Raw genomic sequence first — 23,409 nt, forward strand, 5'->3', positions numbered from 1 at the left:
CCCGAAGCAGAAACCAGATAATCAAAATCACACTTCCGCTAGCAGGCTTCAAAGTAAAATTACTAAAATATGTACCAAAAGGACCATCATCAACCAAATTAACCTTTGGGTTGAAAAGGTCAGGTCAAGGTCATAATCAGTGGCTCCGATGTGGATCTCAGACTTCAGACTTCTTGTGGCGTCTGTGACATCATTCGTCCATGATGATAAATGACTAAAATGTAAATTAAATAGGCCTATTTCAATAAGTATACAAAATAATGTGTATTATTATTATTATTTATCAATAATCAAGAAGTGTTTTATTTGTTATTTACTTATAATACAAGTACAAGCAGCGGAATGATGGTGGGACTTGTTCTGTAGAAGTGTGCTAACATAAGAAAATGTCAGGGCGCGCGCGCGCGCACACACACACACACACACACACACACACACACACACACACACACACACACACACACACACACACACACACACACACACACACACACACACACACACACACACACACTTTATCAACCCGCAGACCCACGAGGTGAAAATCTCATATTAAAGGGATAGTTAACCCTAAAAAAAAAAAAAATCTATCAATTAGGTAACTAATCGACTAGAAAAAAAGTCATTTTGAGGGTGAACTATCCCTTTAAAGCTTTTATTTTGATGGCAGGATCAATCCATTCTAGTCGGTAGCTGTGGTCAGCTGTGGCTGAGCTGACGCATCAGTTCCAGGCAGACAGATACTGGGACCATCATCATAACATGAGGGGTGACAGCTATCGGGGTTATTTATTTGTGGAAATTTCACATCTGCTCGATTTTTAGGCAATGGCTTCAAGTTCCCGCTGGTACTACTGGTGCACGTCGCTTATCCTGTGTGCTCCCTCTTTCCTGTCAGGGCTGCTGGTTACGGGTGAACAGGCAGCGCTGGTGGAGGTGTTCCTGGAGGAGCGGAGAGACGTAAACACTGTGCTGCAAGGAGAGGTGGTGGAGGCCACCTGGGGCAGCATCACCCACCATGATGACAAGATCCATGATCTGATTCTGGTCAGAGCTGTTTTAACATCTTTCTTATTAAAGAAAGACATTTCGACATTTCTTATTGAATGTCGAAATTAATATGGAAATACTCTTGTTACAAGTAAAAGGCCTGTGTTCAAAATCTTACTTGAGTAAAAGTACAAGTATTGGCGTCAAAATATACTTAAAGTACCAAAAGTAAAAGTACTAAAATGTTTGAAAATAGCAGTATCAAGTTTTCAAATAATTGTAGTGGAGTAAAAAGTACAATATTTACCTCTGAGATGTAGTGGAGTAAAAGTATTGGAAATACTCTAGTAAAGTAAAAAATCACACCCTGTGTGAAGTGGGCGGTGTCTTGCTAGCTAATCACAATACTGAATGGAGTCAACCAATCATGTACAAAAGATAAATACATTTATTGAAACACTCTTTATGATGGACGAAACCATAACTTGAAAAAAACCAATTTATGTTTTTTTTCAAGTTATGGTTTCTTATATAGGGCTATGCACATGTGTCATGTGACACTGGCCAATCACAGTCCTGAATAGATTGTGATTGGCCAATCACGGTGCAGGATAATTGTACAAATTTCCAAACCTCACTTATAGGGGCGGTTTCACAGCGCAGGATATTTGTACATTTTTCCAAACCTCACTTATAGGGGCGGTTTCACCGCCCAAAAATACCAAAACATTGTACTTAAGTACAGTACTTGAGTAAATGTACTTAGTTACTTTACACCATTGCCTTTATGAATGTATTTGAATACATTTGAAGCCGTCTTATTTAGCTTGATTATAAAATAAGTCAGGAATTACATCCTGGCACCAGTCCAAGAGCACTGTCAAAGTAAAAAAAAAGACCAATTCCTGCTATGATCAGGTGCAGGACGAGGAGACCCAGGTGAGAAGAGGGAAGGGTGAAGATGAACCCAAAGAGCAGGAGCCGTGGATTGGTGTGGTGCCTGTTAAGATGGAGGAAAGTAAAGTTTCTACAAGGAACCAGGAGTCCTTTGCTGATACTGTGGTAAATAAAGTGAGTGTTTATTTTTGAATCAGAAATGTTCTCTGCAAAGCCCCTGACTGTTCATAGGAAGGCCCTTAACTCAGTAAGACCTGAGGCCGATTTTACAAATGCCTTCTAAATCAGTAGTTCTCACACTTTCAAGATTGTTTAAAAAATGTTCAAAAATAGCAGATGTACAAGCTTGTATATCTGCTATTTTTGAATAGCCAATGCAAAAATCTAAAATGACAATCACTGCTCAGCCTGTTTCGTTTCTCTTTGCCAGATGCAGCGAGCTTTGGTCCTGGGGGCCTCTGCATTGATCATCCTGGCCCTCAACCAAAACACTGTCAGTGAGGTAAGTAACACATACCTAAGTAATTACACCAATCCGAGTTGTTGAATACAACTTGCCAAAACTACATCATGTCACTGTTACATTAGCCGTCTTCAGCCAGTTGAATGATCTTCTTGACTATTTCAGATGGATCTGTCCCAAGTTCTGTCCAAGCCAATCATTGTCATCCAGACATCCGAGAATGTCACCAAGCTCCTTGGTGCCCTCCTCAGGTACAACATGTGTAGCAGCACACACAATCTATCTAAATACCATTTACTGGCATTGTTAAAACGAGCATGGACCTTGAGTGGCACTGAGTGACTTCGATTTTTGCACAGAGGTCTTCATGCAACAGCCAAAGTCACATACAAGACCATTCTACAGGACAACTTGGTGAGAAATTATGTTATTGCTATAAGATGGATACTGTTACCGATTATTGACCAAAGGATGCTACAACGCGTGAGTCGTTTCCGTGTTCTCTTTTAGGGGGCCACCCTGACATTGTGGTCCACTTGCGGTCGCTCCAGAGGTGGTCTGTATGGTGAATGGCAGGGGGTCATCTGTACAGGAGAGACCAACTCTCAGGTCCAGGTGAGGTTGTCGCAGATATAGAATATTATGTGCACTCAACGATGTTGACAAGCTTACCATGGATTAGCACTGTTGGACCATATGAGACTTAAACATTATCCTTCTTAAGAATTTAGAAATGATAATCAACAGATCATCATATTCTTACTTTTAAACAAATATTGTAAAAGCCCTCGACTCTGGTGCATTTTCAGAAGTATCTGCAGCAACTTTGGAACACAGTTCTGCTGGTGGCCCTGATCCTCAGTACTGGGGTCATCGTTCAAGCCCGCTGGCAGTATCAAGATAATCAGCTTAATGATGATTTGGAGGTACGTGTATGTGTTTGCTATTGTCAAAATTATTAGCTTAGCATTGCTCTTGATTAGTTCTCTTTTAGGTTTGAATAGATTTCAGCTTCTGTTTTTACATGAATACATTCACTTTGAACATGATACGATCTCAACACCCACCTGGGGCCGAATCAAAATGTGGATTAACACTCACTCATTTTGTCCTTTGTTCCACTATTCAGTTACTACCTAAACAGGACATACTGCAGAGGATGTCTTCTCTCAAGACCAAGACATACCGCCAGCCCAAGCTGTGGTGTGACCCATCCCAGCCCATAGAGACTGATGACTGTGCCGTCTGCCTGGAGCCTTTCAACAACAACCAGGTTTGAATCAGTTGCATCAGTCCCAGTAATGGCTGCATGAACCTGCATCCCTATTAGAATAAAACCAAGTCCTATAGAAAGGTCTCTGTGATGCTAGATGCTTTATAGGCCATCGCTTCTACATTCTGCCACATCTGTAAAAGAGTTCTTTGTAGTTGATCACATTCGTACAAATAACCGATACTCAATCCATTTGTGTTACTGCAGTGTCTGCGTGTGCTGCCATGCCACCACGAGTACCACAGGGACTGCGTGGACCCCTGGCTCCTCCGGCAGCACACCTGTCCCCTCTGCAAACGTAACATATTCAGTAAGTCTGCGATAACAGTGGGAAAAATACCACATTTATATTGTTTAATGCTTTTACGCCAAACACATACACCTTGTGCAGTAAGTGCTGTATGGACAAAGGTCTGAAACTCACCATACCCTTCTCTCTTCAATAATCCTCACAAGGCAACCTCTGCAGAGACAGTTAACGGTTGCCACCATTTAGGTAACCTCCTGCAGCAACGGTAGAACGACAATGGGATCAAGTCTTGCGTTGTGTTTGGGGACACTTCAGTAGCTCTTCTCGGACCTCGCCGCCACCACCAGCACTGGATTTGTGGGAGCACTTGTCTTCTCATAGCTGACGGCCAGCCTTTGGGACCGTGTATCTGTGGGCCAACCGATCCTATAGCAGAACTCATCAACACGGTGGCAGTGTAAAAACAATACTATGTACTGTACCAGTACTATTGTTTAAATGGTACTTTTTCTTGGGATTACAATGTTACTGTACAATTGTGGATCACGTTTGGCAGGTATGTAATGTGTGTGTGTGACTTAGACCAGCGATGTGGTGGTGCCTCAATGGCATGTCCGTTTACATACAGTATACAGGAGAGACGAGGGCAAAACACATTCTAGCACATGGGTGGCCAATTATGCTCTTTTCAAAAAGGTATGGGGGTTCTTGTTCAGCTCTATGGCTTTCAAGAACCAAGTTTGGCCACCCTCGTTCAAGAATGTGTGCTTTGTAACTTAAAAAAATCTCTGTACTGTTTTTCTGAATTAGATTCAGAATGGCTTTTAACATGATCCTAGTCAGAAGCCCCTTGTTGAGTGAATTGTTTGTGCATGATGTTCAATGCTTTATGACATCCTTAATAACATAGTCTTTTTGCACATCGGTATTTCCTACTGTAGGACAGGTGCGTCGGACAGGAGTAGATGAGCAAAGTAACTTTTAAAAGTAATGTCACGCAATGTTTTTTGATTAATTCCACGTTCATCAGGTATACTTTACTCTTCTCCATGTTGACAAACATAGTGGGACAAGGTCATTCCGGGTCCCCTCTTGTGTCCAAATAATATCAATAACTAACTATTGAGGTTTGGACTAACTGATAATTGAAATATATTTTTGTCAATGAGTAAGCTAAATAACATTTGTCATAACTGCCACAGTTGACAGACAAGCAGTGATGCCTTATTGATGAATTTAAGTGGGCAGTGATGAAACTGCATGCCAAAACCAGTTTATTTAATTTGGTTCATAACTCGAGTTCTGTACAGTAGAGTAGACTACCATATTTAGTTTAGACATTTAGTTCAAAGTAGTCGCTTATCCTTGTTTAGAAATGCTAGTGGTTGACAACCGAAGGTCTTAACACACCGGGGGCATGACGAATAAATCAGAAAATTGCTGGCGAGTATTTCACATTTAAACTATATTATAGTTGAATGTCTCATTGATGCATGTTGATGCCTTTATTCGCTTTAATGAAAATTTTACCTTCTGAATATCGCTTTATAGCTGCATAATATTCCATGTTTAGGACGTAATCATGACAAATATATATTTTCAGGCAAACTGCATGAGAAATTTTAATAAAAAAATGCCCCCGGTGTGCAAGAGTGGGGGTCGACAGAAAAAATTATATGAACATTCAACAGTTGTTGCTCAGTTTGATGTCAACCCTTTGTTTGAGAATCTTGAATAGGAAATCATGAATACCTACACCACACTTAGCAGAATCAAATGGCATATTGTGAAAAATGTTGAATATGCATCACTACTTAAAATACTGTTTCAGATAATCCAAAAAAAGCTACTATCCAGTTGGCTTTGACGCAACATAACCTTGATGTCCATCACTTTAGCCAATATATCACAAAGCTTTGACCAAAATAATCTTCAAAACAGTCAGTATTATTACTGTATTTATTTTGTTTTTGTAATAACAAAAAAATCACAAATATGCTTTTATTTGTTACAAAATGCTCTTATAGATCTATTCTCTCCCTAGAAAATAGCTGCTGTGCATGGCAAAATGTAGAAGCTTTTTTTCCTCATTTGTTTGAGATAGGAGGGACCTCTCTGTATGTGCTTCCAAACATGGGAACACACACGACTATGCTAGTGAGATGTTGATATAGCAACTTTTGCCTGATTTATACCTTGTTGTGCGTAATGTCACACATCAACAATAGCCAATGTACAAGCTCACAGTGCGAGTTTGTGGATTGGTTATTGTTGGTGCACAACACCAGCGTGCAATCAAGTATAAATCACCCATGACTTTTTATAGGATTTTACTGAGGCTGGTGGAGACCAGGTGGGTAGGATCAGATATTCACAAAATTCACACACGCACTTGAAAAACTTTTGCAAACAACTTCCACACATGGTACTCTGAAGAGTAGGGGGATATCACACTCCAAAAGCTTCTTTTTTTTTTTTAAACACACAATTCCCACCCAGCCTCTGATGTTCGGAATAGCATTACCAGGACATGGCGTTTCAAAGCGGTACCCTATGTCTCTTCCTTTTATTCCTATGTTGTTCATTTAATGATAATGTCACAGAAACTGTCAGCTTCCTCAAAACGGACCTTAATAATAAACTGATTTGTTACTTGGCAATAATAAAGGTCTTGTCATGTCTTTCTCCTAGTCACCTGCTCACACTCGCTGATTTGGTGGGAATTTTCTTTCTTAAAGCTACAATCCGTATCTTTTATGTCCTGGTGGAGAGAGGAAATTGCAACTGTAACACCCCAGGACTCAACTCCGGGTCTCCCACATGGGAAACAAAAATCTATAGCTCAGTCAAGAGGGAATCCCCACTTGGGCAAGGGAGATACTGGGCTCATGAGCTTCAGGCAGGGCTACTTGTCAACCTGTAGGTGTCCTGACCCCTACCCAGGGTCTACATTTCTCAATGGAAGAAAAGGGAGATCACCTACAACCACTGCAGACGTGCCAGTTCTATTGTGTTAACATACTCTACCATACAGATTGGTCAAAATAAAGATTTATTAATTTAAAAAGTTCTGGATTGCAGCTGTGAAGGACAATGAAAGAAAAATCTAACTTGTGCGCAGATATCGACTATTATCAGGACTATAGCACGATGTCGGGGAGACTTGAAGAGGGTCATGCGTTGACTGAAAGCCAACCATAAAACGTAGCTCAATAGGATACCTCAGCCTTGACCTCTTGCCTCAGTGTTTGGGCCACGGCCTCTCTGCGTTTCCTGTACCGGACGTGCGGTTTTGTCGTGCTCCAGGCTGCATGTCATACGAGTGGAGGTCATGAGGGGATCATGCCCTTGTTCCTTTTGCGGTCGGCCATGGAACGGCGGTTGTGGTTGCCACCTCGGCCCTTATTGGCCTCCTTCTTCCGTCTGTCCTGTAAGGTCTCCTGGGTCTGGCCCTGGCCCTTGGGCTTGCCCGCCACGTCTCTGACAGGCGCTGGCCGGTATCTGGAAGGACGGAGGGGAAAATAAAGATGGATGGATTTCTCCAACAGTGCACAGGTTTTGGCCCTTAGCATGAAAAGTAACAAGTGAGTCAAGACAGTGCATTGCAGAAGTGTGTGTGTGCCGTCTTTACCCTCTCCTCTGCTGCATGGCAGCTCTTCTAGCTTCAGCCCTTTCCCTTAGCAGGGCTGGGTCCTGTATAAACTGGTCCTTATTCACTGCATTGCCCTGGAATGCAATGGGTTCAAGTTACATCATATAGGGGTATGTTGGACAAAGGACAGCATATGAAATAAGAACACAAAACATAGATCTGCATATAGGCTACAGGGCGGTATGGACTGAAAATCAGGAGAGACAAACACTGGCATGGCTTCATGTAAGAAAAGCGTTACGTATCATAACGCACCTTCAAACTATCGATATTGCTATATTGTTTCACCCTTTATCCCGTTTGAAAATAAACTACATCGATATAACTTAAAAAGTCGATATACCGCCCAGCCCTATCTGCATGTGGAGACCACATGCCTCTGCATCTCTGACCATTACCTCCTCAGCCTCTTCCTCATCATCTTCATCCTCCTCATCCTCCAGGGCTGCTCTGCCTCCTTGTCGTAGTATCTGTGGGACAGTGAATGGCCTGCAGGGAGACAGAAAGGCACATATTAGACAGAATTGCATAGTGGGTTAACAATCCATGACTTCTCACAATACACCTGAAACCAGCAGAAGGGAGGCAGAATCGCTAAGATCTTCTGCTATAATGATGAACTTCAAGTATACTTTGTGCATATACTGTCAAATTGCAGTGGCAACTTATGGTATAAATCTAAAACATTTCAATGTATATGTATACACTGATAACAAGTGCCCAACAGATAATAAAAAGATCCAAGATTCATATTTCTTGAGTCAGAATGAGGAACGCAATACATTGCATCCCAAAAACCAGTAAAAACCACATCTACACAACCTTCGGTTCAGCAGGCTGTCTCCATCCAGGTCGTTGGCCCCCACTTGGTTGATGTCGTAGGTGTCGTCATAGTCGTCATCATAATCGTCCAGGCCGTAATCTGCAGGTGTACGCCCTGGTTCGATGACGATCTCGTCCACTACCGTCTCGTAGGCCTGGTAGCGGGCCCTCTGCTCCTCTATGTGCTGCTTGTCATTCAATAGGTCTCGAGCACTTTCCCCTTTCCTGTGGGATCAAACATGTAGTGCAAAGATCACACTTCCACTAACACAAAACACCTACTGATGTTCAGACTTACAGCGCCATACTGGTGATCTGGCATGTTTCATAGAGTTGGAGCAATTTCCTGTTTAACTGGTTTAGTTCAGTGTACAAGCTTAAAGTGGTTTCATTTTATGTGAACTGACACATCATTATATGACATGTTGGCAAGTTAAAAGTAGCATACTACAACAGCAACCTACAGTATGCCGTTGGCGTCATGTTTACTTACGATGCTAAATCCATTTTGTATTGTAAGCAATATGACAACATGATTAACATGATATTATGTAAATAAACAGAGCTGTGCACCAGGCTTGGGAATCAACACTGTGGAGGGTTCGGTAAGCCATTGCTTCTCAACCTTTTTTGAGCCCTGGACCACTACCATACTTTTTGACATTCTTAAGGGCCACCCCACTAAATATATTTTAGCATAAAAGAAGGCATAACACATTCATTTCTATATTATAAAATGATAATTCATATCTAACATTGATTGAATTTTCTGTATATGGGTGTGTTTTTGTTTCATTCAATGAATGTCAATAATTGTTTTAAAGATGATATACTATTTCACCTCATATGTAAACTAGACAGACATTTCCCCAGAAATGTAACTGTATGTTTGCCTAAGGCTCAGTTGCCGGGATGTTTTATCTGCCAGCATGAACAATTTGACTCCACCCTAGGGGAAACACTGGCATTGCATGGATGGTTTAATTTTCAAGGAAGCCACTGGATTCTATTCATTTCAGCGCGGTCTGAAAAATCAACTCACAAAGTTGAAACTTTAATCTGTTATCTCATCATTGCATAATGCATTTTAAATCGCAGATTGATAAGAATTCTAGCCAAAAATGGTCCCTGGGGAAAAGACTGTTTTACCGAACCCATTAACCATGGGTTAGGCATATAGTGTCCCTATTATAGGCATGTCATTCTAGGTGTAAATGTCAAAACATTTCAGATGCCAGTGCTGGGGCTATGATGGAAATCCAGGCCATTCTAAATGTTTTCCAATGAACAAGACCCACCCACTCACCTTCTGCCCTTCCAGATGCGGGACATGTCTACTTGGTCTCTGTGGAAGACATCAAACTCGTCGTCGTCAAACACATTGGACCTGTCACTAAGCACGGCTGGAGGCTCCTGCTTCACTGGCCTGGGGAGACAGGGAGGAAAATAAGTCAAATAGAGCTACAGCAGTGCCATTTTCCATTAAGTCAGAAATCAGTCCTTTCATCCTGAAAAGTCTACCTCGAATGGAATGGAAGAGATCAACGTTACTTCCACAGCTAACCCAAGAAAGAAAAGAGCAATGATGCTGGCTATTTTCACAATTTGTCACAAAAACAAAGTAGGGCTTAAGTGGTTAGGTTTTGGCTAGTGATACCTGGCCATGGTGCGGTCCAGTTTGTCCAGGCCGGGTGACAGGTTGCCTTCTAGGATGTTGTTGATGACCAGCTCAGTGTTATAGTCGTACTCCTGGAGACAGGCCAGCAGGAAACCCTCTCCCAGGTCAGGCAGCAAGTCCCTGATACACGTCAGCAGAGACTCCAGCTCCCCAGCACTCACTGAACCCGCAGCACCCTGGACCACACACAAACCAGTTCAAGTAGCAGGGTATAAGTAATTAAAGTCAAGGACCAAGCCACTCGCAAACCATGTAATTATATGAAAAGTAGAGCCCGATATATCCATTATTTGACCTTTTTGACGACAATTATCCAGCCCGATTTATTTACCACTTTCAACCTGGTTTTCCTTTGCATGTCATTATAAAAGAGCATTTAAAAAATTCTAAATCTTAAAAAAAACGCGTTGGGAAATAAGTAATTTTCTTTCCCACATTAATTTGAAATTTTTGGTCAAAACATCGGTAGTGGTCTACGACTCAGTCTACCATCAGACCCACAAATCTGGCATTGGTCGGGCTCTAACGAAAAGGAGTATATCAGGTATGCCACAATTCAACTAGTTAAAAGTCGGAATTACAATAACAGGAGGACTAACATTGTTTCCCTTGTAGGGCATGTCCAGCGTGGCCTCTGCTCCCCTGGGACTCTCCCCGCCCTCCCCTGCTTCTCTGACCCCTGGTGGTGACTCCCCACCACCCCAGGCCCCCCCCACTGCCCCTTGTGCAGCTGCAGAGGTCTTGGGCCGAGCTTGGCTTTGAGGTCTCCTCCGGCCCGTGCTGTCCCAGGCACTCTGCACTCCTTGCAGCAGGTACGACGTCCTGGTCTCATCACTAAAAGGAATCAGGGGAACCATTAGAGGGAATGCAGGCCCAAATTGTTGAGTCCACTAATGTCAACATTAACACTAATCACAGTAAGAATAACAAGGCAACCTAAAGGTGTGGAGAGCTGAACAGCACCCACTGGTGGACATATTTACAGACTGGGTGACATACAGTAGTAAGCCGCTTTTACACAGCCTGTTCGAGGAGGGCATGTTGAACCATCATTCATACCTCACTGTTCTGTATTAAAAGGTATGGACCTTTTAATAGAATGGGGGTCATTGTAGAATGGGGATCATTGTTGTGTCGCCTTTGAGCCGGCAGTATAATTAGTCAACACATCTATTTTCACAATTTTCATGACCCACTGTCATTAACTCTCTCAGTGCCAATGAAATAAAAAAATATGTTCATACTGTGCCAGCAATTTTTTTTTTTTCCAAAGTAAAAAAAAAGTGCTTAGGAAGCGAGATACAGCCTTTTTCAGTTATAAGTTAAACAAGGAGTGGATGGAGCTGCAAATCTTCAGATAATGATATCTTGGGTTCTGAACATTTTTTTCCAAAAATGGCACTGGGCAATTCAGAGAAAATGAGATAATCCTATGAGTCTGAAATTTGTTAAAGTAATAGTTCAACACCAAAATATATTTTTCTTTTATTTTCTATAAATTACTCACCCCATGAAGCCTTGACTTAATGAAGATTTTTTTTTGCCACATTCCTGATCCAATATTCCTCCTACATCTTGGATTACACCGAGTTGTTTTGGAGTTTATGAATTATTTTTATTTAGTTTGGTCTTGGCTCTCCCATTTACCGGTACTTCAATTCATCAAATATTGGATCAGGAATGCGCCAAAAAGAAAGAAATCCCCATGAATTCAAGGCTTCATGGGGTGAGTAATTGATAGAAAAAAGTCATCCCTTTAAATGCATAGGCTGTTGTTGTAAATGTAGGCTATCAAGTCAACTGACAGCTGTCATCTCTATGTATGTGCATGTGAGAGAGGGGAGGGAGAAAAAGATGTCAGTTCATTTTGTGTCTGTATTTTGTGCAATGAATGCATAGGCAGGCTATAGTTATAAATGTATAGAACCTACTGACAACAGCAGCTGTCATCTTAAATGGCATACTGTAACACTAGTCTCTGATGCTGTTGTATTACACATCGTGCCTCTGAGCAGTTGGTTAATCAAAAGATAAGTGACCAACATCGGCTCAATTAATTCGATTTTCTCGATTGAAACAGAAATATTGGATATCAGAATTATTTCTAATAACCAAACAGAAACACAGTACTAAAAGTGACTATAAAGCTATTAGTTACATGAGAGGTAAGGCCTGCTGTAGCAGGCTGATGTCGTCTGCGATGGGGAATTGGTCATCATAGTCTGACAAGAACCTGAGAGGAAAAACACAACATACACATGATTAATACAATCAATAAATCCCAGTATTTGTCACCTGTTCTACAGCAGACGGTCATGAAAATTATTGTTCGGTTCATTGGTCCACACTCCTTTGTGGCATCTGTCACTGTGTATTTGCATATTCAATGAAATGTGGTATGTATCTGCATTTAACCCATCCTAGGTATCAGGGGCAGTGGCCAGCTATGGGGCAGCAACTCATGGAGCAGTTAGGGTTTTTTTTTTTTACTGGATATTTGATTGAGCATTGAAATGCTACATTGCCAACTTGAATGAAATTAGACTATTCCTCATTAATAGGGATCAACTGTAAGTCCCTCAAGGACCCATGAGGGATCCAGCACCACACTTTGAAAACCACAGTCTCTTGGACCTCTTGAATGTACCTCTTCTCAGGTAGTAAAGATGTGAAATGTTGTAGGAGCTCCTCTGCAAATGTGTGGATGTTTTCTCCCCTGCAAGGCACCAAAATCAGTGTTAGGGTGTATCACAGTAGAGGAAAATGCAGCACGCTAAACCTCTCTTATAACAGTAGTGGAGTCTTACCCCTCCAGGATGGGCTGGAGACAAGTGTGTTGCAGCAGTAAGTGCGCCATCTCCACCATCTTGCGGCCAGAGTGGGACACCCGCTTCCACAAGTCCTCCTGAAGACTAGAGGAGGAGGGTCATTCATTAAGACTGCTAAACAACCTTTTAAATGTCCAGGTAATTACTTTGTTTTGCATGACTGGGCAAGTTCAGCCTGACAACAAAAGCAGGCAGAAAAAAAAGAAGAAAGAAAAAAAATCCCTATTAGTGGGTGAACAATCCAACGCTTGGTGAATGCTGCTTCACAATGATAGGAAGAGCCGACAACGAAGGATCAAAAGGCGACGTTGCTATGAACACTTGGCCGCCACAAGCCAGTTATCCCTGTGGTAACCTTTCTGACACCTCCCGCTTAAAACCCCAAAAGCCAGAACACTAACACTGGCTATGCGCTAGTTCTATTTGAATATAGAGAATGCACAAGGACATTTTGTTTTGTTGTCTAACTGTCAACTTTATAGCTCCTATTCCAGTGCAGCCGTTTTCAAATTCAAAGCAAAAATTACCCATTGTGTGGTAGATGCATTCTGTGAAAGATCCAAATATGACTTAAGTGTTCCCCCTGTTACCTAAGTAAGTCACAGGTTGATTTACCCACCTTTTATCGTCAAAGTTCCTCTTTCGCAGTGCCTTCTCAAGTTCAGGTATGGCGGTCTCATAAAACGAGGCCAGTCTGCCATTCAAAGAAACAATGTGGAATATTCATTATTAGTGTGGTTGCCCCGAAGGGCAACACCCTATAGTACGTGTTGTTCATTAATCTATGAGAGATTCACATTAAGGAGGTCTGGGTACCTGCTGAGGAAGCCGTGGGAGTGGAAGGTGGCACAGGCAGCAGGGTAGATATCCAGGAAGCCGTGTATGGTGCTGGTGGAGTCACACAGGTACAACACCAGGTCCGACAGGTCCTGAGACCGACACACAAGCACGTTTCAACTGCCCTGTCCCAATCACCCTGAAAACATCTCTCCTTCAAGCTTTTGAATGCGTTATTGACAAGACATGGATATAAGACCATGACATGTTTCAACATTAGCAAAAATTACATGTGGCAATGAATCAGTGAGCACACAGGCAGGTGTGCATGTGTGTGTGAGTGAGTGAGTGAGTGAGTGAGTGCCAGACCTGCTGACTCATGGTCATTGCAGTGGGGCGGCTGTGTGCGTTCAGCTTCAGCGGTTCCATGGCTATGGCTCCTTCACACTGGAGACCACACTTATCTAAGATGGTATCAAATATCTACAGAGAACAGAGGAAAAGGCAAGAGAGTGATAGAGATCGTGTGAGGTCAGGAAAATTAATGAGTATAGAGACAGTCTGATGCATTCATTCAAGAAACTCTTGTGTCGTGCAAGATATTTTCTCCTTTATGGACTGAAGGGCTCCGTTTGGAAAATAGCCATTGTGTATTTCTGTCCCTTACCTGTAAGACGGAGGGCACCGTCTCATCCAAGTCGACATAGTAACTGGGCTGCTGGGTAAAGATGTTCTCTAAAAAGGATAAAACAAGGATGACCCCATCATTATCATCAGTGAAATAAACAAACCTTTCATCCAGTTTCTTATGTTTTCAGCAACGCAATTGTGAAATTGTAGTGAGGCTCTGTATGTCACTCTGTTCACAAATTACTCATTGTTCACAAATTACTCATTGCATTGTATCATTATCAAACCACAGTATCTCCAACTCTAGTTTCTCCATCTTCCAGTATTTGACATACTGTATGGTGAAATGTAGTGGTCAAAGGTTGGCGAAGAGCCAAGCAGGTCCACCTTGTACATCTCTAATGTAGGTTGCCCTTGTTCTTTGGGATTTGTGTCATTAACAGCTTACCTATCATCTTATGCAGCAGCTGGGTGTTTCCCTTCCCAAAGAGGACACACAGGTCCAGGATCTTGGGAATGTCAAAGAGGTAGTTCTCGTAGATGATCTCTCCGAATACAGTCGGGGTTAGGAAGTTCTCCTGAAGGGAGGGGGAGTTATCGAAATCAAGATCACATCTCTGTCCAGTGACAAAACAAATACCTCAATAGAACATTCAAAAACATTTTTTTGTAATTGGGTTGACAATATATTTTGGAAATCTGGGCAGTGAAAAAGGCAGCGAAACACCTAATCTAGGGAGTCATGTGACAATTAGTGTCAAAACAGCTTTTTGATCTCCCATACTGTTTGTCTTTAATTAGTTTCCACTGTGGGAAGGGCCTATTTTCCTTATTAAAAAATGCCATGTCATGAACACAAAATCCAATCAACCCCAAATTGGGATCACAATGAGGGGCCTCTAGTGCACCTCCAAAAGCTTTGTAGAAACCATTTCCCCCGCAGCTACCGTGGTCCCTGGCAGCTGCAACCCACGACTTTCACATCCCATGACTTGCAAAGGCCACCTGCCCTGGTGAAGACATGTGCTCCGCAAGCACTCTTTTCTAATTTAAGATTGTTTTGTAAAAATCTAATTAAAATAGAGGCTGGTAATTTTTCATTCACACACATGCTCCTAGATACATTTTACCTTTTGCCCACATGCCACATCTATTTGTGCAAGTGAAATGGTCGCACTGTCAAGGCTGAAGGCTGCCGTTCTTCCTACCTTGGACTCCTTGTGTGTGGCCATCCTGAGGAAGGTCATGAAGACAGCTCGGTGGACGCAGCGCTGCGTGTCCGCCACGACCGGGGTGGAGGGCAGAGAGGCAGGGTCCAGGCCTCGGGGGGCATGATGTAGGTAAGAGTCCAGACATTTCTGCAGAGACTCATCGAACACCACCTGACAGGATACACAGATGGCTGATGGTTAAAAAAAACAGTGCATTAGAATGCTAACACTCTGCTGATGCCAATATCAAAGCAAACTTCTATATTCAGTAATACATGGTAAATGGTGCATTTATATAGCGACTTTCTCCGTGCTGAGGAAACCATGCCAACCTGCTTATCGGGAGCAGTTAGGTATGGGGTTATACAACATTATAATATAACTGATTAATTGCATGGTCAAAACAACCATAAGGTTTACCTTACACCTGTTACACAGTAACTGTGATTCTGGGTGAAGATGCAGACTTCTAAAAGAAAAAAAGAGTGCATTCTTCCTACCCGATTTATTAGCACCTCAGCACACGTACATGTTTTTACTCTCGGAACTAGCTTGTGCAAACTGTCCCACGTTGTTGGTCACTAAAACAGTGTAATTCATTCATTCATTCAGACTAGAGCGATTGGGAGCAGACTTGGCCTGAGGAATGTATACATAATTTGTCCCACTCGAGTGGCATAAACAAGGTGTGAAAGGCCTTTAACCCAGTGATAGCCCGAGCCACTGCTGCCCCCTCCATCATATCCAATACTCATTAAGCCAGCCAAGAGCCATGACTGAAGTATACAACAACAAAACACTAACTGTGAAGGATTTGAACCGTAAAGGCAGTATGTGACGGTCCCACACCTGACACCAGAACTTGTCATGGGGCAGTGCTAGCAGCCATTCCAGATCCTCGATGATAAACTTGGCATGTTCGAGAAACTCCTCCACCTGGGCGGGCGAGACGTTCTCTGGCAGGGGCTTGTAAGGCACAAAACACCTCTCCTCCTTCCTGTCTGGATGCTGACAAGACAAAGCTGTACATCAACGACAGTTTTCTTCAGTAACTCTCACAGTAAATGTAAATACCAATGAGAGGCAAGCAACAGACTTTTGTCTGTTGCTTGTGAGCAATCACAGTGCCAATGTGCAGTGTTTAGATAACAGCCTTTAGGGGCTGACTCACCAGAGCAGGCAAGGTCCTCTCCTTTCCCAGCGGTCCACCTGGCTCTGTCACCTGCTGCTCATCCAGCGGCACTCTGGCACACGCCATGGGTCCGTCGCCCTCTAGTGGTTTCTGATAAAGGATGGAACACAAGGTAGGTATGAGTCAGGAGATCTATTTGAATTACTAAAATCCTCAGCATTGATTTATCCGTTTGCAACTCTGAAAGTGTACAAATGGATCTTGGCTCCATTACACTCTCTGAGTTAAATGAACACTGCACAGCTGGATTAACAACGGGGTCTAGAGGGGCTTGAGCCCCAGGGCCGCAGCTGGCAGGGCCCTGGTTGATGGTTGGAAAAAATAATAATTTCAATGTTTTTTTTAAAAAGTAACTATATACATTGGTTCGGTAGCCTATACATTTGTTGTTCATTTATATGATATTATGCACATTTTAGAAGGACGATATCCAATGACATTCAATTATTGACTTTTAAAAATGTTGCTGTACTTCTGGTCTATGGTGACAGAAAATGTAGGTAGCAGAATGCAACAGACAACACTTCATAGGTTTAAAAATGAATCCAACAATTCTTCTGTATTTTTAAAAGCTAGTTGGTCGAGTTTATTGAATAGCATTAGTCATAGGTGGCCTTTGCTGTACATCACCAAATTTCAAGTGAACAAGGTGTCTTTTTATACTCTCTCAACTCTGACCTCCTTCACTGTCCATGGTGCTGAAGAGGGGCACCTTATGTGGGAAGACTACGTTTTTTAAAATGTGTTTTCGTCTTTTAGTAAAACTATGCCTAAAAATAACCTTAACCTCATTAAAACTATGACTAAACCTAACCTTAAAGGGATACTTCACTTTCGGGCCGGGGACACATTTAATTTTTTTTTAAATTATTTATGAAAAAAGTTATGGAAAATTCATGGCCCCCTCACACATTAGTAGGACACTCTAATGCGTGAGGGGGCCATGAATTTTCCATAACTTTTTTCATTTATTTTTAATATTTTTTTTAAATGTGTCCCCGGCCCTAAAGTGAAGTATCCCTTTAACCTCAGTAACACTATGCCTCAACTTAACCCTAACCTCAGTGAAACTATGCCAAAACCTAACATTAACCCAAACCTCAGTAAAACTATGCCTAAACCTAACCTTAACCTCACAGAACTATGCCTAGCCTTAGCCTCAAACTAATATAACATTTGTCGGAGAATGTTTTGGATGGGGGGGGGGGGGGGGGGGGGGGAATCAACTGAATGTAGTTGCATTCCAGTAGTACGCATGCCAGACAGGTGTAAAACTCGTTCTGTGGGCCCGGATTTCCCCTAGTGCCCACTCTTCCGAGGTCTGGTGCCCACTCTGTCTGTCCCACTGTTCCTAGATGCCCAGTTTTCCCTCGTGCCCAGAATGTTTTGGTGGCCACCTGTCCTTTTACCCATAGGCCTATATCAAAGGGAAGTTACAGACATGTTATACTTGTATTTCCATTTTGCACTATTAAAATAACTTGATTGTGCGTATCAGTTCTGTGTGCTCTTTATTTACATGATGTTAAGCAGTCTGAGCGATTTATCAATGTGGGCCTTTGAGCTTGAGAAGTGGTCTTTAGTTCATTTTGTTTATATAGGATATACCTGTGTAAATATATATTTTTTGTGACCCCCATGGATTGCACCTCTCTTTAATCTATTCTGGTGCTGGGCCTGATCTGTTAATTAACCATTTGTGAACACAGTCTGTACAATGTGTGTTGCGTGTGTTGTTATGTAGTAGTGTCACAGTGATATAGCCTCTTTATTATGTTATAAGTATGCTTTGGTGTCCTGTACATCTAACCTAGCTGTTGTCCTTGTATCAGGTGAGAAATAGCCTATATAAACTGTGTTCTAATTCTACTCTTGTCTTTATTAATATGGTCGTGTTTTCAACTCAGTCCTCGATTCTGGGAGGGGTTGTTTGTGTTGAACAGTCTGTCTCAGTCTGGAAGCTGAGCTACTTAGGTTTTCCACCTAAAAAAGGCGACTGAAAATATAGTTGTTAATGTTGAGGGGCCTCTTCAGGGTGTATAGCCCCACTGAGGACCCTTTGTGTTTATAATCCGGCCGTGGTGAGGATTCTAATGTGCCAGTAACGTCGCCACAAAGCTAGCTAGCCATGGTTGCACCAGACTGTGAAAATATGCCACACATACACCAAACAAGCCGGTACTTCCATTAGTTGTAGCTGCAAAATAGAAATAGGTTAAACAACCGATATAACGTTATCAGTAGACAATGGGCAACTATAGGCAGTTAGTTAGCTGTGTGTTATGTAGTGGTGACTCAGTGTCAGACAGTCAAGTGTTTAAATACCCATACAGTTTGAGAGGGGCCAACGTGCTAACATTGAAGGCAACAGTGCTGCTACATAACTTCAACACAAAGTGACAGCTACAGTGGCTAGCAGACCGGTCATTCTTATGTCGTTTAATTTTTTGTATTTTTTTTTTTTTTTGTATTAACGTTACAGAATAAAATGATATAGACTCAACTCACCTCTTATTGTGGTTATGTTTTAGCCATTCCATCGAGCCACAGGCTTTATTAGAGTTTAGCTACGTTTACAGTACCGTTTATCTGGAAGTGGCCAGGAAGTGGGACACGATCTTTTCTCTGGACTGGAGGACGCATGTGCGGCTACCAACGTCACCGGCCCGTTTCCCACGGCACCTGTTGAAAGCTTTTGTTTCTATTCCGAGTTAACCAGCGTGATCCGGTCTGAAGCCCGCCTACTGTATCCCCTGTGACTGTATCCGGTAAATTGCACTCACCACATCCATGTACGGTTTCCGTATCCGCTCCGGACCCGGACCGGATCAGCAACATGCAAAGCGAAAATGATCCTTGAACATGCTGTCTTTTTCCTCCCCCATGACTCGGAGGGACGTTAACACTGTTGAATCAATGGCTTGTTGGTTTGGTTGGTAAAGTGGGCACAGGTAAACTGTGCACTAAAGCAGAGTGCACTGAGGAATGGGCACGTGAATTCTTTATGCAATATCTGCCCTAAAATAAGCAAGATAGGGTCTAATAGAGACATTAAACCATCCGATTCCTTATGTCTCTCTGGAGTAATACTCTGACGTTCAGTTGAATACAGCTAAGCTGTTGATGCCGACTAGCGGCTACAAACGGTACTTCAGCTTCTTTCATCTGCATTTGTGAATGTATTCCACAATGAAATACAATTCCATATAAAATAAAGGTTAAAAGTAAACTGTATTTTTGCATCAGACCCCAAAATCTGGCCTTGGCTCTAATTATCAATCATCCACATCACTGACATTAAAAATTAAAGTGCATCACAAATTGCTATTGTTTACAGCATCCCTCTTTCAAAGGGCCAGCCATCTAGAACATGGTCTTTATGTGTCCATTATTATAGTTATATATAAATAATTGCAAGAGGTTAAAGTTTAAAGTGATATTGCCAGGAGCTTTTTTATCCATTTACCTTGAAAATGTACAGTACAATTTCATTAATTACACCTACCAAAGTATTTGCTAGTGATTAAAGGTGGTTAGAATGTGTGTTATCTCTATCTATATATATATATATATATATATATATATATATATATATATATATATATATATATATATATATGTATGTATGTTATTTTAAGCTGATTGGATGAAATTGGCCCATCTGAAAATGTATGCTGGAGACGAGGAGACCCTGTTACTGAACTAACACTATACGGAAATGATTACAGAATATAGAGCTTTTAACATTTTATCAAAGGACTTTGTTTGAACCCAAAAATATCGCTTATAGCACCTTCAACACAAATATATGGTTAACTTGCGAACAACACCTTGATAACTTGCCAACACAACACACTGTATTGTACAATAATGATACTTAAAGCATTTGGTGTTGGAAAAGGATGTTTATACAAAAAAGACATTCCCTCAACACACAGAGAGAAGGCCAAGGATGTTTCCCATAAATTACATTAGATACAATACTTTTCAAGATACCGCTGTGCACGTCTGAAACAGGATAAATAAATAATGTCTTTTAAAATATCCAACATTGGTCATTGCTTTGCATCAGAGCAACCACATTAGGAATCTAGATAGGAGTATTATCTTTAACTGGACAATATGTGCGCCAGTGCCGTAGCTTTAGTTGTGTGTGTGGCATTTCTTATTGCTTTATTAGATAGAGTACTGTTGAGACAGGAAACAAGGGCAGAGAGGGGAGACACGCAAGACAAGATGCTGGAAGTCGGATTGGATCCCAGGTCCTTGCAACTCACAAGGACGTGCCTGATATATTATAATAAGTTGTGCATGGATCAGGATGTCACACACTGAAAATGTCAGATCTACAAGTTGTGATGTACATTTTCAATGAGCTACACCTGCGCACAACTAAGTAAAACTCAGGCTTAACTGGCTGAGCCACCAGGCACTGCAGCAGCTTTTGTTTTGTTTTGTTCAAAACTGTACGTTACAATGAGCGCTTACAGTATGTGTATTATGAATTGTCCAGCTGTTCCACTACTTTGACAGAAACAGTTTATATCAATATATCTGCATGACAAACAAAAAAACTAAAACAAATAAACAATGCATCTTTCTGGCGCCATGGCTTTAAGATAAAGAAATTAAACTTACAGGTTCATATAAAACAAAGACAAGAAATATCACATGGCTTAAAATCTCAATATCATCCAGAGATTAGAACAGCTTCCACTATCAGATGGTACATCACTTTATATCTTGGTTTACACTCTTCAGCTGGGAATAACTTAGAAATGGTATGCTAATAAATGATGGTGTAATTATAAAACAGGCCTAAGTTTAGATCACTGTACATTTTTATTTTGTACAGCTTTTTTTAAATTACTAACATTTAATCTAATAAAGAATGCGCAGCTTTTGACAAGTGACCACCTTCACATTGTATAAATGACAGTCCAGGTATGTCTCCAAGGCTTTAACTCAATGTAGCATTAGCATATGAAGGAAAACTGTACAGAGAATGATCCATACAACATCCTACCACCCAGATATCACCTCCTCTGTGTAACCGTTTGACTGAAAATGTGCATCACTAGAGACACCTGCCATCCTTATGCTTATGAGTTCTATGCTTATTATGGTTCTACAGACAGTGTAATGTAATTTTATCTTGTTAATAATACCACATGGTCCCTTGATAATGATAATGAACCTCACTGCATCCTCTTTACTCAATGGTTCAATCAAATATTAACAGTACAGATAGTAAACAGCTTGGTTGTCCTTGGAGATAATGAGCCAAGAGATCTGGCTAGCTACAGAAAAGGTGATTCCTATTAAATCAAATATGACTCAATATTAGTACAGACAAGGATGCAAACAAGCACAGTGTGTACTTACGATTCAGCATATACTGTAGTACGTTTAAACCTTTAAAACAGTCTAAAATAATACATATTTTGGGATTTCAAAACTATAATATGGAAATATAATTGTGATGCTTGAGCGATGGAAAAATTCATTTCTAGAGGCTAAGGGGGTGATCACACTGAGACACATCATTAGAAACCCGTCACCAGAAAAATTGTTGTTCTCCTATGGCGTGCCTGGCACTCGACTTGCGCCATGAATTGCACCGCTCGTCAGTGTCACATTTTGCCCAGGCAGCCAATCAAATAAAGCAAAAGGTGGGCTTTTCAAATTCATCACTATCTTCCTGTTTTGATGCTGGAGGAACAGGGATGGAACAATGGCGAATACAGATGAAATGTTGTATTCAGTAGTATTTAATGGCAATTAACTGTAGAATTCAAGGTCACCCCATTATTCAAATACTAATCCAATAGCACAGCAACGGCAAGAGCTCAGTGTCTGCTTAAGTTAAGTTCCTCCCCGCTCCATAGGAGCACCATACTGTTTTGCCTGACACGCTTTTCCAAGGCATTTTTGAAGCAGCCATGTCTGTAGCGATAGGTCTTGGTGTGATCACATGGAATTAAAAAGGTGGATTGATGCTGGATTTATGCAAGGCATACACAGGTGGCCAAGTATTGGAAATTGATCAGTGAAAAATTACCTCAGAGGGAAAAACAAACAATTGGATTAAGCCACCCAGTAACAGACGTGAGACCATAATTGCTCTCATTTTGCAGAACTGAACCAGGCTTTACTGGCATTCTAAGCACTTCGCAATGCTAAACACAAGTGAATGTATGCCATTCCAGAGTCTACGTCACAATGTAGCCCTTCACCATTTTCAATGGCCTCCCTGTATTTGGTCTTCTAAAAAGTCACAAAAAAAACAATACACAAAAACAGGAAGTTAGTTTGCTTGATCATAATTCATTGGAGACACCGGAGCTATTTTTGGTATGGAATAAAAATGGAAAGGGAGGTGACAGTATGGAATAAAAATGGAAAGGGAGGTGACAATAAGTTCAAAGGTGTCTACAATGCAATTGCATTTACCTGATTGTGCTTATCCCACTTCCTGGGGGAGGTGTATGGGCAAGGAGGATTTATTCATATAATGTGTCCAATAACTCTAAATAGGATCTGTTTGAGACTTCCCCGGATCCAATGAGAGGAGTTTGAGAAGAGAGAGCGAGAGAAAAAAAGACCAGAGTGGCTGATCAGTAGCCTGGGAAGAGAGGCCAGTTTGAGCAACCAGGCAAGTATTGCACGTCAGTTCGCGGTCAACAAAGATTTCACACAGTGCTTCTCATGTACTGTACTGTACTAGACTCATCTCTCCGGGTCCT

General features: G+C 41.5%; 2 protein-coding genes across 2 annotated transcripts; one reads left to right on the forward strand and one right to left on the reverse strand.

Annotated features, from left to right (window-relative positions):
• Nucleotides 1-739: 739 nt before the first annotated feature.
• On the forward strand, nt 740-5,665 carry rnf215 (ring finger protein 215). The gene is made up of 10 exons (XM_080433328.1): nt 740-1,047; nt 1,909-2,061; nt 2,318-2,389; nt 2,516-2,601; nt 2,710-2,764; nt 2,861-2,965; nt 3,160-3,276; nt 3,480-3,623; nt 3,831-3,933; nt 4,080-5,665. Exons 1-10 carry the CDS (start codon nt 829-831, stop codon nt 4,100-4,102), a joined length of 1,077 nt encoding a protein of 358 aa, XP_080289454.1. The 5' UTR covers nt 740-828; the 3' UTR covers nt 4,103-5,665.
• A 149-nt stretch (nt 5,666-5,814) lies between these two features.
• ascc2 (activating signal cointegrator 1 complex subunit 2) lies at nt 5,815-19,297 on the reverse strand. The gene is made up of 19 exons (XM_080433327.1): nt 19,172-19,297; nt 16,643-16,753; nt 16,321-16,479; nt 15,469-15,642; nt 14,709-14,838; nt 14,298-14,365; nt 14,000-14,113; nt 13,670-13,782; nt 13,473-13,547; nt 12,833-12,937; nt 12,673-12,741; nt 12,184-12,258; nt 10,625-10,859; nt 10,005-10,201; nt 9,654-9,773; nt 8,348-8,572; nt 7,924-8,014; nt 7,505-7,599; nt 5,815-7,374 (listed from the first exon to the last, which is right to left on the reverse strand). The coding sequence occupies exons 2-19, from the start codon at nt 16,727-16,729 to the stop codon at nt 7,203-7,205; spliced, it is 2,304 nt and encodes a 767-aa protein (XP_080289453.1). The 5' UTR covers nt 16,730-16,753; nt 19,172-19,297; the 3' UTR covers nt 5,815-7,202.
• Nucleotides 19,298-23,409: the final 4,112 nt, after the last annotated feature.

Source organism: Gymnoscopelus braueri (genome assembly GCF_963280865.1).
Source record: "Gymnoscopelus braueri genome assembly, chromosome: 7".
In the NCBI taxonomy this organism is placed as follows: Eukaryota; Metazoa; Chordata; class Actinopteri; order Myctophiformes; family Myctophidae; genus Gymnoscopelus; species Gymnoscopelus braueri.